General features: G+C 42.0%; 1 protein-coding gene across 2 annotated transcripts in view; it reads right to left on the bottom strand.

Annotated features, from left to right (window-relative positions):
- Nucleotides 1–9,619: 9,619 nt before the first annotated feature.
- Nucleotides 9,620–21,905, bottom strand: part of GNAT2 (guanine nucleotide binding protein (G protein), alpha transducing activity polypeptide 2) — a 17,991-nt gene continuing 5,705 nt past the window's right edge. The window contains exons 3-10 of one of the 2 annotated variants that reach the window (XM_011948108.1): nucleotides 19,094–19,264; nucleotides 16,805–16,847; nucleotides 16,385–16,526; nucleotides 14,935–15,092; nucleotides 12,907–13,035; nucleotides 12,581–12,710; nucleotides 10,758–10,911; nucleotides 9,620–10,355 (exon numbers count right to left, since the gene is read on the bottom strand). In XM_011948108.1, coding sequence (XP_011803498.1) covers nucleotides 10,165–10,355; nucleotides 10,758–10,911; nucleotides 12,581–12,710; nucleotides 12,907–13,035; nucleotides 14,935–15,092; nucleotides 16,385–16,526; nucleotides 16,805–16,847; nucleotides 19,094–19,211 — 1,065 coding nt within the window. In that variant the 5' untranslated portion in view covers nucleotides 19,212–19,264 and the 3' untranslated portion in view covers nucleotides 9,620–10,164. Of the gene's footprint in view, nucleotides 10,356–10,757; nucleotides 10,912–12,580; nucleotides 12,711–12,906; nucleotides 13,036–14,934; nucleotides 15,093–16,384; nucleotides 16,527–16,804; nucleotides 16,848–19,093; nucleotides 19,581–21,905 lie in introns of those variants that run through there. The other variant, XM_011948107.1, reaches the window with a different exon arrangement.

Below are 21,905 nucleotides of genomic sequence, written 5' to 3'. Positions count from 1 at the left end.
AAGTCAGTGGTCTTTAATATGACTTAAGTAAAAATCACTTGGACCCATCTAAGAGATTGACTTTTGGCTGGTGGGCTGGCAATCGATTTTTTTTTTTTTTTTTTGAGACGGAGTCTCGCTCTGTTGCCCAGGCTGGAGTGCAGTGGCGTGATCTTGGCTCACTGCAAGCGCCGCCTCCCGGGTTCACGCCATTCTGCTGGGACTACAGGTGCCTGCCGCCACGCGTGGCTAATTTTTTGGTATGTTTTAGTAGAGACAGGGTTTCACCGTGTTAGCCAGGATGCTCTTGATCTCCTGACCTCGTGATCCCCCCGCCTCGACCTCCCAAAGTGCTGGATTACAGGTGTGAGCCACCGCACCCGGCCGGCAATTTATAATTTTTAAAAGGTGATTTTGATTACCAGTCAGGCTTGCAAATCACTGGTTTGTATTGAAACAAAAGATATTTTCTTGTAGCAGGGCTAAAATGTGGGATGAAACATTAAATCTACTAGCCTGAAAAAAAACTTCAGCATTTGTAATCAAAGAAGCTAAAAGTTGCCTTGTGTGTTTCCTCTGGAGAATGCTGGAGATTTGTGATGGATAATGTTTCAGAATTCAGGTGCCTATGCTTTGGACCATTTAAGAAGCCATTAGTCTCTGTGTAAAGAAGAGGTATTCTTAATGGACAGTCCTCCCAACCTTATAAATTCAGCTTTGCAACAGATTTTACCTCCTAGGATGAAAATTCCAAAAACTTTAACAATTATTTGTAAGTGGATCTTGAGATGACATTTTCATCTTGGACAGTTTGAATTCTAAATCTCTAGTTCACAGTGAATCATTTTTTAAATTTTTACTGATGGATCGTTATTTTTCACAAGGTACTACATTTTTACAGTGTAAGACTAGATGGGACCAAAATTAAAAAAAAAATTTGTTGCCTTGTTTTTTAAATTTTCATATATATTCTATTTGTTGTATATACACATTAGACTATTTTAAAATAACAGCTGGTTTTTGTAATTCATTCAGTCACTTTATATTCTTATATTCTGGTCATTATTCTCTCATTTATAGCTGTGACATGCTTTGGACATTGCTTCCCTGGCCTGATTAGTTACTTAATATAATTTTTTCATTTGCTTAGCATGTATGACATAGTTCTGGAGTTTCCTGTTGCAGAACTCCTTGCTGTATTGCAGTCATGTATAAGGTAAAGTCAGCCTCTTGTTCCTATTAAAAACCTACCATTGATTATTTTCCCTTTTTATGTGTTCAAAAAAAAAAAAAAATCAGCAGCCCTCTACTCATTTTATAAACCTAAAACGTCACTGTTTTCCTTGAGTGGTAGTACTTGTGGGATCTTTCCTTTTCATGTGTAATACTGATTTTAAGAACAATGATCTTAATTTGCCAGTGCCAGGTAATTATTGTGTTCTACTTGAGGCTTCGTAGTGCAAATCAGAGATCTGACCTGGATCACCCTCAACTCTTTACATAGCTTTATGGTCATCATATTTTGTTGTATTGCTCCCAACAAGCACAAGAGAAAAAGGTAGGCTGCCTAGAGACCTCAAGTTCAAAGTTGATTTTGCTGACAACTGTCAGGGAGTAAAAGAAAGGCTTTTTCAGGCACTGGAGAACTAACTTTAATGATGATCAAAGTCTTTATTCCTTTATGTTTTAGTTTTTAAGATCCCTTCTCTCCCTCCTTTCCCCTCAGATTTCTCAACATTTATGAGTTAGTTCTGTTGAGAACAACATACTTCAGAACATGTCAGGATAGGGCAGTTTTTTCTCTTGTTTTTCTTTTTCTTTTTCTTTTTTTTTGAGACAGTCTGCCCAGGCTGGAGTGTAGTGGCACGATCTCTGCTCACTGCAACCTTTGCCTCGTGGGTTCAAGCGATTCTTGTGCCTCAGCCTCCCAAGTAGCTGTGATTACAGGCGTGTGCCACCATACCTGACTAACTTTTGTATTTTTAGGAGAGACAGGGTTTCACCATGGTAGCCAGGCTGGTCTCGAACTTCTGACCTCAAGTGATTTGCCTACCTCATCCTCCCAAAGTGCTGAGATTACAGGTGTGAACCACTCTACCCACTCAGGGCAGTTTTTTTTTCTTGATACCATATCAGGCCTAGACCTGGGCTGACTCAGATCTTCTCAGGAATAAGAGGTAATAAGGAATGTTAAACAGCAGTAGTTACCTGGGGTACGTGGTTAATTTGATTTAGCGGATTCTTTGGCTAAACCCTAGTAAATTAAAATGTCTGAGCCAGATCATGGGAATATACATGTTTTTAATACATTCCTCAGGTGATTTTGATATAGCCAATCTGGACCAACATTTGGAGACAACTGAGTAGGACATAATACAGGTTGAGTAGCCCTTATCCAAATCTCTTGGAACCAGAAGTGTTTGAGAGTTCAATTTTTGTCATGTTTTGAAATATCTGCATTATATACTTACTGGTTCAGGATTCCAGATCCAAAAATCTGAAATCCAAAATGCCCCAGTGCGTGCTTCCTTTGAGCATTATGTTGTCACTCAAAAAGCTTCCGATTTTGGAGCATTTTAGATTTTGGATTTTCAGGTTTGAAATGCTCAATCTATATTAAAGATCAACACAGGCGGCCGGGCACGGTGGCTCAAGCCTGTAATCCCAGCACTTTGGGAGGCCGAGATGGGCGGATCACGAGGTCAGGAGATCGAGACCATCCTGGCTAACCTGGTGAAACCCCGTCTCTACTAAAAAATCCAAAAAACTAGCCGGGCGAGGTGGCGGCGCCTGTAGTCCCAGCTACTCGGGAGGCTGAGGCAGGAGAATGGCATAAACCCGGGAGGCGGAGCTTGCAGTGAGCTGAGATCCGGCCATTGCACTCCAGCCTGGGTGACAGAGCGAGACTCTGTCTCAAAAAAAAAAAAAGATCAACACAGGCTGGGCACAGTGGCTCAAGCCTGTAATCCCAGCACTTTGGGAGGCCGAGATGAGCAGATCACTTGAGGTCAGGAGTTTGAGACCAGCCTGGCCAACATGGTGAAACCCCATCTTTACTAAAAATACAAAAATTAGCCAGGCATGGTGGTGGACACCTGTAATCCCAGCTACTCGGGAGGCTGAGGCAGGAGAATCGCTTGAACCTGGGAGGCAGAGGTTGCAGTGAGCGGAGATCGCATCTCTGCACTCCAGCCTGGGCGACGGAATGAGACTCCGTTTTTTTTTTTTTAAAGTCAACACAAACATTGAAAAGCAACTTTAGTGCACAAATAACCTCAAAATCACTAGTGAATGACCTATTTTTTTCCCGAGAAGAAGTACCATTTGTACATGACTTAAAGTGTCTTCTACCAAGAAAATTACTGAAGACTGTTGGGTCACATAACATTCCTACACTTTGGATACAGAGTATTTAGTTTTATACAAAATTAAGACAACAAGAAACCTAGGATGTCCAAACATTTATTTCATTTATTTTACTACATTTATGCAGCGAAAATTGAAAGATACACCAAATTAAAGATAAAACCCTGTGACAGATAACGGTATATGTAATAACATGAATATTTATTTACACTTGGTAGAGAAAGCAAAGCTAACTAGCTCTAAACTAGAATGAAAGTCATTTTGAAGGCCGGGCGCGGTGGCTCAAGCCTGTAATCCCAGCACTTTGGGAGGCCGAGACGGGCGGATCACGAGGTCAGGAGATCGAGACCATCCTGGCTAACCTGGTGAAACCCCGTCTCTACTAAAAAATCCAAAAAACTAGCCGGGCGAGGTGGCGGCGCCTGTAGTCCCAGCTACTCGGGAGGCTGAGGCAGGAGAATGGCATAAACCTGGGAGGCGGAGCTTGCAGTGAGCTGAGATCCGGCCACTGCACTCCAACCTGGGCGACAGAGTGAGACTCCGTCTCAAAAAAAAAAAAAAAAAGTCATTTTGAAATGGGTGAGGGGGTACATAAGGGGAATGATTGAGTCACATGTAAAAGCCTTTGTATGCCCAGTGCTAGTGTTTTTCTGAAATCCAGTGAGAATCACAAGGTACCAGAAATAATCAAATATTAATAAATATTAATACACTACTGGGATAGATGTATCTCAGTGTACTAGCATTCACTAAGCTGTAAAATCTTTGACAGCAGGAATATTAAATTATGAACAACCTGGTTTATCTGTCTCTTCTTATCTTTTACCTCTCTCTACCCCCAAAATTCTCCTTGGGTTATCCAGACATTTTTACTAAGAGGCTTATTTATATGTAAGAGAGATTTCCAGTAGACATAACAAAACACAAGAAATTACCTGTTCTGTTTATTCTTGCTCATGTAGGATAAAGGTCCTGAGACCTCTCAGAATCTTAAGAGGTTGGAGAGTTGTTTGGAATGCTGAGTTCTGGTCTTCTCTCTGCTTCCAACTAGCTATGGAATCTTGTGTATTCTTTCAGTCTTACATCGCTCATCTGTTATCTAAAGATGGACTAAATTATTCCTTCCTTCTATGGTATTCTGGGGCTCTCATCAAATAGAAATAACATATTTGAAAGTGCTTTGTAAATGTTATGATACTCAGGATTATACTCCACAGGGGGAAAAAAAAAATCCTAAGGCAGCACCGACAAAGGTATTCAACGTAGCTAGTGGTCTTTTACAGCATTACTTTGCCCATATTCATTTTGAAGACCTGAAATGAAGTTGAACTATAAATTGCTCTAAAATTCGTGAAGCAGGGTGAAAAGGTCTTTGTTTTACATTTAGATCCAGCTGTCTATTTTCTGCTTATATTAGTGATTTTTCATGGCAAAAAGAAAAGTTCCCTTCTGCAGTCTCCAGTGTCTTCTGACCTCACAGAAATGTCTTCATGCTTTTACCTAGCAGGACCACCAGAGGCTCTGTCACACTTGCAGTCCCTGGCCCAACACCGAAATCCTGCTGGAATCTGTGCTCCGGGGGCTGTGCCGGGTAGAGAGGGCAGTGGGAGGTAAGAGCTCTTCACCCTTCACCACCTTCTCCACCCAGCATGGCCGGCACACTTTGGTCTACGGCACATCTCCAAGTATGGAGTGGGTTTTGAATGCTGTTATGTCTCACTGTGGGGATGGGAAGGAATACTCTGATTTGGACTATTTGGGGGTACATATGAGTAGATTTTATTATCAGAGTAGGAGCTGTTTCAAGTTAACATGTCTTTTATGTTGCTTTTAAGACAACTTATATGCCGCTTTTATCCATTCTTCCTTTTATCCACAGAAATACAAATTTCTAATTATAGTGTATTTTTTCTATTTTTAAAATTGTGATAAAGCATATATAACATAAAATTTGCCATCTTAAGTATACAGTTCAGTGGCATTAAGTACATTCACACTGTTGCACAGCCATCACCATCATACACTTCCAGAACTTTTTTCATCTTCCTGAACTGAAACTCTATACCTGTTAAATAATAACTCCCCGTGCCCCATCTTCTTTCAGCCCCTGGTAACCAGCATTTTCCTTTGTCTCTATGAATTTGACTATTTTAGATACCTCTTATAAGTAGAATCATAGTATTTGTCCTTTTGTGTCAATCATATTGTATTTTTGTCTAAAAGAAAACTTTCATAAAGTATAATAATAATAATAAATTTACTGTAGACCTCCAAATATTAAGATTTTAACATTTGTATTATTAATGATATTATTATTTTTAAATCTGCATTCTGTTTTTCTAAATGTTGGGTTCTAGAGGAATATATTTGAATAGCATTTGCAACTTCCATGAGTTTCTTACCAATAGTAAAGTTATATTGTAAGAATCCCAGATAATGGCTTCACAATTCAATTTGGAAGATTATGTATAATTTAAATATATTATGTTAAGTTTGCTTTAAGTGCTCATTCAGCAAACTGTGCAAAAAAATGCAGATAGTATGATGGATAGTTAGATTGATTCTCATTCTGAAAGGATTTCAATTAAGGGGAAGAAGTAGTGTAGTCTTAATATAAAAGTATGAAGTAGGTTATGAATAAGCTTTTATTTTGTGAGTTTCTAATCAATAATCAATCTCATAATTGTTCATGGTAACTCTTTTAGGCTAAACAAGATTATCAACATCAAGACATTTTCTCCTTGCTAGGTCTTCATTTTATGTAGAGATTCTTCCCTTAGGAATAAAAAAAGTCAGAAAAAAATTTCCTTAGGTACAGTAAATGAGTGAATTATAACTGTACCTTCATTAACATTTTAGTTGTATTATAGTCAACAAGGAAAAAATGGTCTAAGGATATTTATTATGTTTACAGTGTTAACTCTTTCACATAACCAGCCTCTTTTTTTCCCCTGAGTAAATGCATTTTATCACAAAAAAAAAAAGGAAAACTTTCAGATTTATGTGAAATGTAACGTTATTTACATTGAATTTATTGTTAGTAATGTCTCTTTAATCGTGCTATACTAGGGAAGTACATTATAGTCTTTCCCTCTAAGAATATGAAGAGGAAATTTTACCTTCAACAAACAAGCAAACTTAGTTATGTTTTTGTGATTGTATGCTATTTTCATATTCTATTTTGAGATCTATTTGTCTTAGCTTGGAGATGGTTTTGTTAAATGTCCATAATTTAGAGATGGCATAATGAAAAAATAACCAAGAATTTGGTTGGGAATGTGAGGAGCCTAGAAGAACGAGAAATTGGCTTTGATTTTATAGTGTATGGTGGGCTGTTGGTAGCTGGACGTCACCACAGGCTTTGGATTCAGAAGACCTGTTTTGGAGTTCTAGTTCTGCTACTGCCTAGCACTGTGATCTTGATGAAGATACTCTTCCTCCCTGGGCTTCAGTTTTCTATCTATAAATTGCTCGTGATGGGGCTGGAATATTTTGAAGTTCATTCTAACTTTAGCAGTCTTAAGAATTAAGGTTACAGTGCCAGAAAATAGGGTTAAATATTTGTTTCTGATCTGTTTACCAAAAAAAACTTGATGGCTTAAAGTAAATAAAAATTCAACAGTACAGTGTAAATTTAAAATGAGGCAAAAGAAGAAAGATAATGACAGCAGACTATACGACTTAATTTTTATTTTAATCTTACAGCTGTTTTGTATAAGAACTTTTCATGAATACAGTCAAAATGTCCATGAGATAAAAATAAGCTAATTATGAAGGAAAAGTACAAATGCACTTTTTCTCTAGCTCTAACATGTAAGGTTTGGGAACAATCGTTGGGCCTGACAAACAGTTAAGCTAGGGTAAGGGTGAATGCCTCTTCTGGAAGCCTATCAAGAGCATCGAAGTGAAGTCCTCTTACCTTTAATCACGGGAGAGCCCAATCTGGACCAAGAGTTTGAGAAAATTATTTTGACTTTGTTCTAAGGTAATAGGTGAATGGGTGTTCAAGGGCCCCTGTTGCATTTCATGTAGACTTGCCAGAAGAGTTTTAGCTTGAAAACATCATAAGATGAATATAGGCAGATTCCAACCTCAGTAAAAAACAGCTATATAATGTTGCTTTAAGTGCTACTATCTTATCCTCTGTCCTCCAAGATGAATGCTTTACATAAAGTTTGTACAAGGTGGCTTGTGTGAGTTTGTTTATAAACCAGTTAAAAGTTGGGATATCCACCAGCTATCCCAAAAGAAGGGGACTAAATACAACCCTGTTTTAGTCTGCTAGCGACTTGTCTTCTGACGGAAGACCTGTCCCACTGGCTCTGCTTCTGTACTAGTACTATAAGGCAGGTTCTGTGTGAACATTAATAACCAACAATCCTGAGTTAGACTTATAGTTGGGTCGATAACCAATTTGTACCTAGATTGAAAGACCAAGGAAAAGTTAATAAAATAAGCAACAATCTAGTACTATGTGAGAGAAAGTAGGGCTGTCCTATATGGAGATGGAATAAATGGGATAAATTATGTTTGGGGCCTGAATAGATAAAAGCATAGCTGTATAGTGAGGGTTCTTAACCTGGGGCTTCAGAGCTCCATGAGTCTACAGAAAGACTATTGGATATGCTAGTTTTCTTTGTAATTCTCTGAATTTAGTTTTATGTGTTTAAAAATATGATGAAAAGAGGTACATGGTTTCATCAGACTGCTGGAAGGATCCATGATACAAAACAGATTCAGAACTCCTGTATGTTGAGTTAAAGTGAACAGGTTAGTAATGGTTACAGCATGATACTCAGAGTAGTAACAGCTCTTGAATATGAGAAGTCTTTCCAAGGTTTTTTGTTTTGTTTTGTTTTTTTGAGATGGAATCTCACTCTGTCGCCCAGGCTGGAAGTGCAGTGGCATGATCTTGGCTCACTGCAACCTCTGCCTCCTGGGTTCAGGTGATTCTCCTGCCTCAGCCTCCTGAATAGCTGGGATTACAGGCATGCGCCACAACGCCTGGCTAATTTTTGTATTTTTAGTAGAGACGGGGTTTTGCCCTGTTGGCCAGGCTGGTCTCGAACCCCTGACCTCAGGTGATCCATCTGCCTTGGCCTCCCAAAGTGCTAGGGTTACAGGTGTGAGCTACTGTGCCCAGCCAGGTTTGTTCTTTGGCTTGTTTTTTCATCAGCAGTAGCCAGAGTAGTTTCTTGGATAATTCTCCCAAGCTGCTTTCTTTTTAGGGAATCAGAAAGACTATTAAATGAATTTAACTATTAAATGAATTAATTTAGCTACAAATTTATTTTTGTGTATTTCAAGCTCATATGGCTCTCTAGTATTAATATTGCTAGTAGCAGCCTAAGTGTGAGTGGGTGTTTCTGGCAAGGAGCAATTTCCATTTTAATTGACATTTTCTTCTATGTACTAAATTTTGGATGCCAAGAGCTTTCTTCACTGGTAGTTGTAAATGCTAAATCTATACACCTAACTTAATCACCTTCTGTCAAGATAAATGCAAACTGCATTTCCCCTCAAAGGAGTTCAAGGGAAAACTTGTTGGCGTGTTTGGGGAGATGTTGTTTTCATCCACCATCACATGGACCCAGCTGCAAAGATTTTCAGTGCCTAAAACAAGCTCACCTGTCTTGGTTCTTCTGAAACATGTAGCAGTTGAAATGAAAGTTTAGAATTGTTCACTTGTTCCAAATTCTATGACAGAGAAGCGGCAGCAGCACAATCATTAATACTCTAAATAAGAGTATTTGATGTCCTCTAAGTTTATTCAGAAAGTATCTTCTGTAGCTAAGAAACATTTGTAGAGATAAAGGTCTGTTTGATAGGGGCAGAGGGATAATTTTTGCTTAATAAAGATGATCGTTTTGGGATGTGTGCCTTAGAAACTAACAAACTCGCATCTTCTATCCCGTGATCCAGATCTCTGAGCTAAGGCACATAGAGGTCTGTTAGTAAAAAGGGAATGGCAGGTTTATTTAGGTTTGGTTAATACTAGCTTTTTACAGACTATAGGAAGCCTTGCTATTTTGCTTGGAATAGTTTGTTGCAGTAGTTTATTCTAAAAACCAGGTGTTGAATTTAATATATGGCAGATTTTATATAGGATTTATTTCTGTGACCCTAAACACAAGCAGTTTTCTTTTTTCTTTTTTTTTTGAGACAGATTCTAGCTCTTGCCCAGGTTGGAGTGCAGTGGCGCGACCTTGGCTCACTGCAACCTCTACCTCCTGGGTTCAAGCAATTCTCTTGCCTCAGCCTCCTGAGTAGCTGGGATTACAGGCGTCCGCCACCATGCCCAGCTAATTTTTGTATTTTTGGTAGAGACAGGGTCTCACTGTGTTGGCCAGACTGGTCTCAAACTCCTGATCTCGTGATCTGCCCACCTCGGCCTCCCAATGTGCTGGGATTACAAGCGTGAGCCACTGTGCCTGGCCTGCACAAGCAGTTTTTACGTGCCTTCCCTTCAGTTATGTTCGTGCTCCTCAGAATAACCCTGTGAAGTAGGGAGGGAAGTCATCTTCATTTTATAGTTGAAAGACTCAAGACTCAGAAATAAAGTATTCACATTTTTGTATTAAGTTGGAAAACCAGTACTGGAACCTGGGGGGTCTTCTAACTACTGGCCTGTGCTCTTTAAGCTGCACTAGCTGTCCCACTTTGAGAAGAATGTATGAAACACAGTTGCAGTCATGTATACTTCATCTCCAAAGAATGGATTCATTCTTCATGTCATAGTATATTGACTATAATTTTCTGTTTTTAATTACCCAGATTCCAAGCCTGTTTATAGAACTTATACCTGAGGAATGGTGAGGATTAGAAGAGGCCACAGTCCTTGAGGTTTTCTTTGATGATAATATCTGTAACTGCATCAAACACAAATTTGACATTCTGTGTATCTGTAGCACAGGTCATGTGACTGTAGATTTCTTTGACATCTTTTCGCATATTGAGGTCAAGGAACTGGCTCTTGATGTAATTCCCCGCATCATCATAGGAGTTGTTACCTGGTTTTCCAGAAAAATAGTGAAAAAGTAGAATAAATGAACCCTTGTTAGTTGCTGACTCACTTTAGGTGATTGACTTGATCCTTAAAATGTGGACAACAGCAGTTGGGGGCCTGTTTTTGGAGGGAAGGTTCTCGATTGCACTCCAATGTTTCTCACTTCAGTTGAAAAGAAATTGAGGAGAGGTGTCTCTCCACCTTTGGTGTTCAGTAGGTATCGTATGAAGTCAGTGGCTCTCCTGCATCTAATCCCTGCTGTATTCCAGAGAATCTGAATTTAAACCCTGTAACTGTGCCCAAGGTTTTCTCTTAAGTTCCTTTATGTCACCTTAGCCTAAAAAATGAGACAATTGCCAGTCACTACTAAAAGGCATTATTATTATTTCCAGCCCCTGACACTTACCATCATACTCTGGAAAACAAATGCTGAGATGGACTTTCTTGATTTTTTCCTCAAAGAGATCCTTCTTGTTGAGAAAGAGGACAATGGAAGTAGCCGCAAAGAACTTGTGGTTACATATGCTGTTGAACAGATGCAAAGACTCATGCATACGATTCTAGTAAGAGGAAACACCATTGGAAATATCAGATTTGGCTTACGAATAGCTACCTACTTCCTGCTCTTGTTCCCCTTGGAGAGACCAGTGCTCCAAATGTAAAAAGCAAGACAGAGAACAGCTTATCTCTTTTTAATGTACCAGAGTAAAGCCAGAGAGATGTGGGTTCATTCTAGTTCCCTTTTTAATAGCTGTGTGACTTGTGGAAAATTATTGAGCTTTTTCTGAGTCTGTTTTCCTGTCTTATAGGGTTATAATGAAAGCTAAATGAGATTGTGTATGTATTGTGTCCATGATAGTGGCTGGCATATAGGTCTATAATATGTGTTATGCAGATCTTTAGCAGCCAGGGTGCAACTGAGAACGTGACATTTTATAAGTAGTGCTGATAATGGGTTGAAACAGGCCCAATTTAGCATGTGCCCATATGCATCTCCAGGATGATTGTGATAGGCTTCTTTCATGGGGTCCCAGATCTCAGTTTGGGCTACTTTGGTCCTGTTGCCACATGGTGAGGGTTGGAGAATTTCCCAGTGCCATACCACAAGCATTTCTGCTCTCTCATTTCCTTCTCTGATTGCTACTTAGAGAGTGAGAAGTCGTGCGATATATCTGCAGAGGCTGCCCATTGCCCCAGCCCAGCCTGCTTTTAGGGAGCAGGTCTTTAGGATTTTGGAGTATGCTGTCAGTTGACTTGAGTTCAGTCTACTTATCTAATAAAACAAGAACAATCTCATTTGTGGCTTTCCCCCCCATAATACTCCTGTACAACCCTTTAAGGTCTTACAGACTTGGTTTATAGACTAAGGTTAAAGATGGAAAGTCTCATATACTTTAATCTTTAGGGTTAAAGATGGGAAGTGAATAGCTCTGTAAGCCATTTTGGTTAGATGATATTCAGAGTGCCCTAATGTGAAGTTAAAACTACCAAGGGAAAGGGAAGAGAACAAGCTGTGGCAAGGGATAGGAATATCCCTTTCATCAGCAAGCTGTGGACCTCCATTTGTAAGCAGATGCTTGGGTGAAATTAACGTTTTTCACGCCTCTAACCTTTCTCAATTCAGAGAAAGTAACTGGCTGGGCTCTAACACTTGTGCTGTAGAACTCCTGTCCTACAGAATTCTACAGGCTAAAGAGAACCACTCTTGGGTAGTCTTCCAGCTGCCAATTTAATATGGCATGAGAGCTGGTCTGCCAGTCTCTCCTTACTCCTATGGACAGTACATTTTTAGCCTTCTAAGTGGGATTACTAGTTCAACCCCTCTATTATGTTGCAATGAAGATTCATATATGCTATTTTCTCTGTTTTGTTATTTTCATCTCCTTCCTTAGGCAACTTGGGAGAGTACTAAGTGTAACTCCTTTGCTTTGCCTAGTTGATGGTCCCTTATCTCTTTACATTCAATTCCTCTTATGAGCTTTGTGATGTCCAAGTGATACTTCGACGTCTAATTTGAGACCAAGCTCACTCTCAGTAAATTTGGAGCTCTAAAATGCTAACCTAGAACCTGCAAAAGAAGTTGTTTTTCTAGAATTATTTGCATGAGACATTAATTGGTCTGCTAGACTGAAATTACCTAAGTTGGGCAGTAGAGTGACACAAGACTTAGAGAAGGGCTCATGGGGAGAACTTGTTCTACCAAAGCTGCTTGGTGCAAGGGCCACTCACCACTTCGTCATCTTCCACCAGTACCATATCATAGGCACTGAGGGCTGCACAGAAAATGATGCAGGTGACTCCCTCAAAGCAGTGGATCCACTTCTTTCTCTCTGATCTCTGCCCTCCCACATCAAACATCCTGAGGGAAGAAGCAGCTATTTTCATAGGTATGCCCAGTATCTGACCCATAGGCCTTTGATGTTCACCCCATGAAGTGGGAGAGGAAAAGGGGGAGAAGCAGAACAGTAATTTAGATTAGGCTTCACCAAAGGCCAAGAAGCCTCCCTGTGCCCCTTTTCGGGATTTCACACGTGTATCCGAGGTGATGCACTTACCTGAAATTCAAGTCTTTGACGGAAAACTTGGTTTCAATGATGCCCGTGGTTTTGACTCTGGATCGGAGCACATCTTGCTCACTAGGGAGGTACTCAGGGTCTGTGATTCGTTCTAATTGGTTCAGGTAGCTAGAGAAAAGTGATTAGCATCAGTGACAAATTTTCCACAGACAAGGCTAAGAGATGTAAAAGGTATCTTACCCAAAGTCACACAGCTAATTTGGTGATAGAAAGCAGGACTAGAAGCCATACTGTTAAATTTAGGATTCTTTCCTTTAAACCTTCATAAGTCATTAACTAGAGGAAATGGGGGATGGACTGAGGAACAAGCCCACTTGTGGCTGGGGTTCCAGCACATTTAAATCAAGTTAGGTAAGTTTTCCTTGGGTTTCCCCTGACTGCAAGCTTTTGTAGATTTTGGAATGAGATTTAGTGGTTTCAGTGGGTGCTAAAAGTTCCATCAAGAGGCAGTAAATTGAAAGAGACTTTAGAGACATGAACCAGTGCAACACATGGACTTTGTTTATATCCTGAATCAAACTGGGGAGGAAACATTTGAGATAACCAGGGAAATTTGAACACCGATTTGGTGATATTTGATGCTATTAAAGAATTTTTAACTATTTGGGTGTAATTATATTCTTTTTATAAAAAGGGTCAATATTTTAGAGATTCATAATGACATTTTTAGCATGAAATGATACCTGGAATTTGCTTCAAAATAATCCAGTAGGGAGTGGAGGTAAAATGAAATAAGATTGGCCATGAGTTGATAACTGTTGACGGGTAATTCATTATATTATTTCTACTTTTGTATATGTTTGAAAGTTACCATAAAAAAAAAGTTAATTTTTTAAAAGAAAAGGCAGGAGGAAGGCAGATGTGAACTGAGATGACTGAGAGGAGGAGGGAAGCACAAGTAACACAAGTGCCTGCTGTATGCCAGGCATTTTCATGTGCAGATTCTCGTTTAAACTCCTAAGCCATCAAGTGTCATATCCCCATTTTACAGATGGAGAAATTCAGGAGAGTTAAGGACTTGGCTAGGGTCAAGAGAAATTGTGGTGTATTATGAAAAATATTCAGCTTTGTAGTCAAGCAGCCCAATGTAAATGCAGTCTCTGCCATTTATCTACATGACCTCGGGCAGTTGATGAACTTCTCTGAACTTCAGTTTTTCATGTGTAAAATGAGGCTAATTAGAAAGGTACCATCTACCTTAAAGTCTTATTGTGTAGATGGGCAAAGGGCCTTGAGATGATATACACAGTACACCTAGCAGTGACTGGGCTTTGAGTGCTCCAGGAACAGTAGTGATAGCATTATTACAAGATTAGGAGACAGATGGTTAGGTTAAATAAACTCAGGTTTGACTTCGAAGCCCATGCTTTTCTATGATCCCGTACTGTCTGAGGTAGGATTGATAAATTATGTCCCTTATCTTTTTGGAAGCAGCTTTGCAATGATGGTACTAATTCCTGACCACCTTCCTTTGGTTTGCCCTCGTAGTTTGTGTCCCCTACCTTGGCATCCTGACATAAGATGCTCCAGGTGTAGGAGACTCATTTCTGCTTAGTGGCCTAAGTAGATCCTAGATTACCAGATAGAAAATTCTGCCCTGAAAGAGCCATCATGAATCACATTACTCCTGGGACAGTGTATGACAGAACTGCAGGGCTATCTTAGGGTTCTGGAAGGAGAGGCTCAGTGTACACCTCAAGAGAACAGGGCTGAGGGCTATGAGGCAGAGCACCTCTTTTGAATTTTGCATCTTCAGTCTTGTAGGCTGTAGTGAGGCAGTGTAAAGCAATATAAAATAGTGACAACTATGGCAGATCTCCCCATAGCATTAAATTCAAAACATTGCTGAAGCCTAACAAAACAGATCCACAGGCTGAATTCAGTCTGGGTCTCCAGCTTTCAATGCCTGAAATTTTGGGTTGGGTGAGATTTCTCCCAACCAGAGAGAAGACTGGCTAGAAGATTGCTTAAGCATCAACCCACCCTCTCCCCAGTCAAGAGTCTTACTAAGATGCGGAGTCATTGAGCTGGTATTCTGCAGCTCTCTCGAAGCAGGCTTGTACCCCGCCATCCTTCCACAACCTCCTAATGACCTCCACGAGCTCCGGAGGCATGGTTCCCTCCTCAATGGAGTCAGCCAGGTTGTTGAGCTGTCGCCCATCATCCTGTAATGCAGAAACCTGGTTAAGAACTTCACAGGAGTAATAGCTTTCCAAGAGGCTTCTGGGAAGACTGCTGAATGGAGCATTTTACATTACTTCAAAGACCTAAGATGGAAGCAATCTCCAGTGAAGATTCTATGTAAGAAAACTACTGATTAATTTTTGAGTATGCTTCCCAGATGCGGAGGGTGGCACTATACCCAGCCCTGGGATGTGTCTAAAGCAGGGCAGGGGTCCCAGGTATTTCCTCTCTGGAGTTTCTGGCTTCCATCCTTAGTCTGAAAGTTTACCGCCACAAAACGTGGGTCCTCTGCTGCAGAGAGACTGGGAATGTAAAGGCCAGATTGACCATGAAATAGACAAGATAGAAGATAGGGACCCACCACCTTTGTTCTTCAGTGATTTAAAGCTAGAAAAAGGCCAGTACTAGAAGTAGGGATTTTACTCACAAAAGTTCCATGGCCAGGAACCCAAGGGTAGCAATTTAAATGTAAAATAAAGTAAAAAAAGCAGAGGGAGCTGTGAGCAGCTTTATTTTGTAAATATTTCTTTTTTTTTTTTTTTTTTTTTTGAGACTGAGTCTCGCTCTGTCTCCCAGACTGGAGTATAGTGGCCAGATCTCAGCTCACTGCAAACTCTGCCTCCTGGGTTCATGCCATTCTCCTGCCTCAGCCTCCCGAGTAGCTGGGACTTACACGCGCCCGCCACCTAGCTTTTTTTTTTTTTTTTTTTTTTAGTAGAGACGGGGTTTCACTGTGTTAGCCAGGATGGTCTCGATCTCCTGACCTCGTAATCCGCCCGTCTCGGCCTCCCAAAGTGCTGGGATTACAAGCTTGAGCCACCGCGCCCGGCCTATTTTGTAGATATTTCTTATAAAGTAGGGCTTGAGGCCAGGCACGGTGGCTCACGCCTGTAATCCCAACACCTTGGGAATTTGAGGCCAGAGGATTGCTTAAGGCCAGGAGTTTGACAAAAAAAATAGCTGGGCATGGTGGTGCACACCTGTGGTCCCACCTACTGGGGCTGAGGTGTGAGAATCACTTAAGCCTGGGAGGGTGAGATTGCAGTGAGCCATGATCACACCACTGCATTTCAGCTTGGGCGAGAGAGCAAGACCCCGTCCCAGGAAAGATAAGGGTGCAGGTTGCTTACTTCTCCAGGACTGCATTAAGAGATTTGAAACTCAGCAGGTGGGATTTTAGTTACTATTTTTCTTACCCATCTTTCCATATAGTTTGTATGTTTCTTCTAGCCTTTCTGCCTCCACCCTTAACCACATAATAGTAACCACATACCGCACAGCTTGATTCAGCATAGTCGATGCCCAGTGTGGTCATGGCCCGGATGATAGCCAGGATGGACTGCAGCACATTTCCATAGATGATAGCCTTGAACTCCAGGCATTCTTCTGGTGAATAGCCATCCTGGTGAATGATCCTGCAAGGGGCAGACACTCTGTCTTTAGTTGGACCTGAGTAACCAGACCTAAGGGATTAGGAATTTGGGGGTATTTAAAGGGTCATAAGAATCCTATCTCTCTGTTGCTACTGCTTTCTCAAAGTGGAGGGTGGGGGCAAGAGGTACAGATGAGGGGCATTGGAATCAGATCCTTTATACCTGGGCTCCTTGAGGCTAAAGAGCCTTTCACTTTGAATACCTCCACTGGCTGACTTCTTCACCCTATCCCAGTGCTTTGGGGCGTTGTCGCTACTCACTTCATCTGTTTGACGATGGTGCTCTTTCCTGACTCCCCAGCACCTGGAAGGAAAAATGCTTATGCTTTCGATTTCCACCAGTTCTCCCCAGCCTTCCAGGAGATGGCTTGGGAGAAGTCAGAGCCACTGCTTGCTTGGGGGTCTTGTTAGAGGAGAACGCATTGGGATGACTGCTGCCCTCAATTTCTGGCAGGCTTGAGCTTAGGCCATTCAGCCTGGATTTAGAGCAGTTTCTTAACTTCAGTACTATTTAGTTTGGGTTGTCTCATGCATGGTAGGATGTTCAGCAGCATTCCTGGCCTCTACCCACTAGAGGCCAATAGCACCCCACTTCCCTAGTTGTGACAACCAAAAGTGTCTCCAGACATTTCCAGATGACCACTGGGAGTCAAAATCTCCCTGTTGAAAACCACTAACAGATTCAGGGGGAGTCCTTTAACATTTCTCCTCTGTGCCTATTTTTGACTCAGGAGAGTGATCTTGCGGTGGGATTGGAGAGAGCTGGATCATTTCACCAAAATACTATATTTTCATCACCTTGCCGGTTCCCTTTTTTTCTGAGACAGGGTCTCAGGTTTGTAGCCCAGGCTGGAGTGTCATGGTATGATCTCGGCTTACTGCAACCTTCACTTCCCGGGCTCAAGTGATCGTCCCACCTCAGTCTCCTGAGTAGTTGGGATTCCAGGCGTGCGACATCATGCCCGGCTACATTTTTTTTTTTTTTTCTTTTTGAGACAGTCTTGCTCTGTCTCCCAGGCTGGAGTGCAGTGGTGCTATCTTGGCTCACTGCAACCTCTGCCTCCCGGGTTTTAAGCAATTCTTCTGCCTCAGCCTCCTGCATAGCTGGGACTCTACAGGAGCACGCCACCACGCCTGACGAATTTTTGTATTTTTAGTAGAAACAGGGTTTCACTATGTTGGCCAGGCTGGTCTCAAACTCCTGACCTCAGGTGATACACCTGTCTTGGCCTCCCAAAGTGCTGGGATTACAGGCGTGAGCCACCTGCACTCAGCCTATTTTTTTTTTTTTTGTATTGACAGGGTTTCACCATGTTGCTCAGCCTGATCTTGGATGGGACTAAGTGGGTTTCCTTTATTGACTAAAGTGTCCTAATGTCCTCATTCACACTCTGCTCTCCCCATCAAAAACTTATACCTTCAATACTGAGTTTATACTACCCTAATGCCTCGACCTCCTCCCATTTCGCTTGTGCTTGTTCCCTCTAAGCAGCTTATCCTGAATCTAGAAGAAATCTGCTTAGGCTTAAAAGATCTCTCAGTGGCCCCGCCATCTCTGTTTCCCCCTGCGTAACCTCCTGGGCTCCTTAGAGTCTGGGTCCAGCTTACAGAGATATGCTCCTTTAGTGTGTCCTTACGACTGTGCCACAGATCAGCTAGGGGAAAAGAAGGCACCTTAGCCTAGTGCGTCAATTCCCAGATCCCTTATGAGGGCTTGGAAACCCAGCTCAGGCATCCAATCTTCTGCTACATAGACCCACCTGCTCCAGCTACCCTACTTCTGTGGTACCAGTGGTTTCTTTTCCTAAGCCACATGTCTCAAATGTTCTTGTCTTGGTTTTATTTACAGCCATGATCAATTTCCCTGACAAATTGAGGTGCTTTTATTTTCTCAACACAGACCAGTGATCTGCTTAGGAGCTCATCAAGTTGATGAACCTTCCATCTGGCAGGGGCCTTGAAGGTGGCTATTGAATAGAGAGCCAGGAAGGGACTGCTATACATAGACACCATTCCTCCTCACTCAGGGCCCCCTACTTCCAGAATTTTTACTGCAAACAAGAAGAAACCACTATACTTGGCAAAAACCAGTGGGACTATCTCTGGGACTGTTGGCACTGACTGTTTGTTGGGACTTGTGAGCCTGTTGGTGAGGGAAGGTCCTGTTCTCTTCTGATTTCTTGGCTTAGGGTTCTCTGACCGCAGATTGGGTACAATGTGCAAGTCCAGGGTCCTTGAAGCCTAAAGGATGTGTTAGGTTTGGTTAGATTTGGAAATGGGAAGGTTCATGGTGGCCCTTGCACTATTCCTCACTCAAGCGTAGAAAAATTCCAGAATAGCCTTGGCATTCTGGATCCCCTTGGGGTGGCTCTTTAGGCCCCATATTAACTCAGCTCTAGATCTCCTGATCATCTAGCCTGAGACGGTGTAGAGGACAGGAAAAATGACCTGCCACCCCTCCTTCCCATGGGGTGAGGTAGAACCCACTGACCCTTCAGGAAAGCAGGAAGGACCCCTGCCTTCTCTGGCTCATCTTCCAATCTCACTCACCCAGCAGTAGCAGCTTGACAGTCTTGGCTTCCTTATCAGCATCTTCCTGCAGCTTCTTTTCTAGCTCCTTGGACCTCTTGGCCAGTTCTTTGTCCTCAGCACTGGCTCCACTTCCCATCTTTGCCGTCTTATCACCTTTTTCAGGCCCCTAAACCTTTCTCGTAAAGTTTCCTGTATGTGAGACGGAAGAGAAGGAAAAGAGTTGGAATTGAGGATCCCAACTTGGCTCCCCTAAAAGCTGGTCTGTACGAGGCCAGGTAAGAGAGCAGGCTGTAGGGTCTTGTACTCTGCCTACATTGACTGAGACGCCCTACTCCAACTGGAGACCTACTTCTTAGTCTGGGGATTGTAGCCTTTATATCTAGCAATGTGATAGGTCAAGCCAATTAAGAGCTTTGTCAATATGGCAAGGGGTAAAGACTCAAACGTTTATGTAACTAGGGAAATGATCTGCTGGGTTCTGGCAGAAGGATAGGATGCACAACCACTTCCATCCTTTAAGGGGCTCATCCCCTGAAAGTCTCTTGCTTCCTTGGATTTATTTGCATCATAGAGCTAGAGATTACGGGCACATAGGTAGGAAGCATTCCTTATGTTGAGTCTCCAGATTATGAGGTCTTGGTTTCAAGGGCTTCGGGGTATCAAAGCATACTCGTTTACCATAGGCTGGTCCTGGCAAGGAAATTTGTTTTGGGTGGTGCCCTTCCTTGGGAAGATTAGGAATGTTTCAGGTCCCACAGTGGCTGCTGCTCCAGGAAGCTACTAGCATTGCTCCTTTGTACTGGCCCCTCTCTTTGTACTTCTGTTATTGGCACTTATCATTTCATATTATATGTCGTTTTACAAATCTTTTCCCTCACTGCATTTCTCCCCCTGGAGCTCAATGGACCAAATGTGATTCATCTTTGAACCTCTCAGAACCTGTAGTTTATTCGTGGATCAAAAGGTTTGGTGAATGAATAAATGTAGAAAAAGGGTGTATGGTGAAGAGAATGGAGTTGCTTCCCTTCGGCCCACTAAAGCCAGCTGAGTCCCAGCTTCACTTCATAAGTGAACTTTGCTGGTATTCAGTGTGGGGTTTGTGCTGCCTCACACAACAAACTCTGCTTATTTGGGAAATTGGACTCCAGACTCTGGCTTCTCAAAGGTTGGGGCAGCTCTCTCTCCCTCTGGCTCTCATCCCAGCTGCCCTTTCGTGGGGGAAAAATGAGGGTGTGGTCTAGTAACTGCCTCACAGACATTTAGGACTCCACAGGTTGTACTCCTCTATGCCAATTATTTCAGTTGACTTCAATGAGTCTGGCTGGTGGAGCCTCCTCAGGTGGAGATGTTTTAGAATTTTGCTGCCCAAAATGCAGATCAGGAGCCAGCAACATCAGATCACCCAGAAGCTCATTAGACATGCAGAATCTCAGGCTTTAACCCAGAACTCCTGATTCAGAATCCGCATTTTTAACAAGAACTCAGGTGACTCTAAAGACATTAAAGATTGGGAAGCACTGCCCTAGGGAACTGTTTTCCCCTAAACTTACCTAATCCTAAGAATCAGCTGGGTTGCTGGTTTCTGTGTGTCCTCAAGTCTTAGGTGCCACTGACTAGAAGATCACCCTGCTTTCTGAGATGTTAAAATAGTGTACATGTTTTTAAAGGGTATGTTAGAATCAAACTCCAGAGCCAGAGAAAATATTTGAAGCTAATACAGGTAGTTATTACGTCTGTGAAGTTTGAAAAACCCTGGCCTGAAACAGTTCTCAACTTTTAGTGTACAGTGGCATTTACCTGGAGTGCTTTTTAAAAAATACTGATTAAATTGGTCTGGAGTGCAGTCCAGGCATAAGAATTTAAAAACATCCCCAGCTGATTCTAGTGTACAGCCAAGGTGGAGAACTGAGCTCGAAGGATGTAATTTGCTCTTTCATTTTAGAGCTGGACTTGTGCAGCAGTGGCCAGTTGGGACTGGGATGGTCAGGAGTAGAATCTAGGTCTCCCCGCCTATCAGGTACCCTGAGCCATAGCTAATTATCTTCCTCCTTCACACCACCTTTCAGCGACTGTAGGGGCTGATGGAGAAATAGGCAGCTGCTGAGGGGCTTTCCATGGTAGCCATGTTTTCCCATCAAATTGGCAAGTGCTTATTGACCTAAGGGAAAACAGGAGAGTCTCTTTGAAATTGTGACTATCTTGGAATCTTCATTATAAGGTTTCAGTAATTATATCCCACTGCTAGATGTGCTGTAGCCTACTCACAATACTGGTAACTCACACTGAGGCCAGAGCTATGCTGAAGGCTACACTGTTCAAGGGGCTACCTGGAACTATTAATAATTATTATAGTTATTATAATAACTGCTGAACAATGTAAGTGGCTCATAACAGTTAATTCTCACAATAACTGCTATCGTCCCCAATTTACAGACTAGACTAACAGAGACTTGAGAGTTAAGTAGCTCGTTTAAAGTTGGCTGGGCACAATGGCTCATGCCTGTAATCCCAGCACTTTGGGACGCTGAGGTGGGCAGATCACCTGAGGTCATGAGTTCCTAGCCAACATGGTGAAACCCTGTATCTACTAAAAATACAAAAATTAGGCTGGGAGTGGTGGCTCATGCCTGTAATCCCAACACTTTGGGAGGCCGAAACGGGCAGATCATCTGAGGTCAGGAGTTCGAGACAGCCTGGTCAACATGGTGAAACCCTATCTCTACTTTAAAAAAAATACAAAAATTAGGGCCGGGCGCGGTGGCTCAAGCCTGTAATCCCAGCTCTTTGGGAGGCCGAGACGGGCGGATCACGAGGTCAGGAGATCGAGACC

The sequence above is a fragment of the Colobus angolensis genome, unplaced genomic scaffold, assembly GCF_000951035.1.
Source record: "Colobus angolensis palliatus isolate OR3802 unplaced genomic scaffold, Cang.pa_1.0 Scaffold273, whole genome shotgun sequence".
NCBI lineage: Eukaryota > Metazoa > Chordata > Mammalia > Primates > Cercopithecidae > Colobus > Colobus angolensis.
The sequence above is the reverse complement of the archived record's forward strand: the minus strand, read 5'-3'. Positions and strand labels throughout refer to the sequence as shown.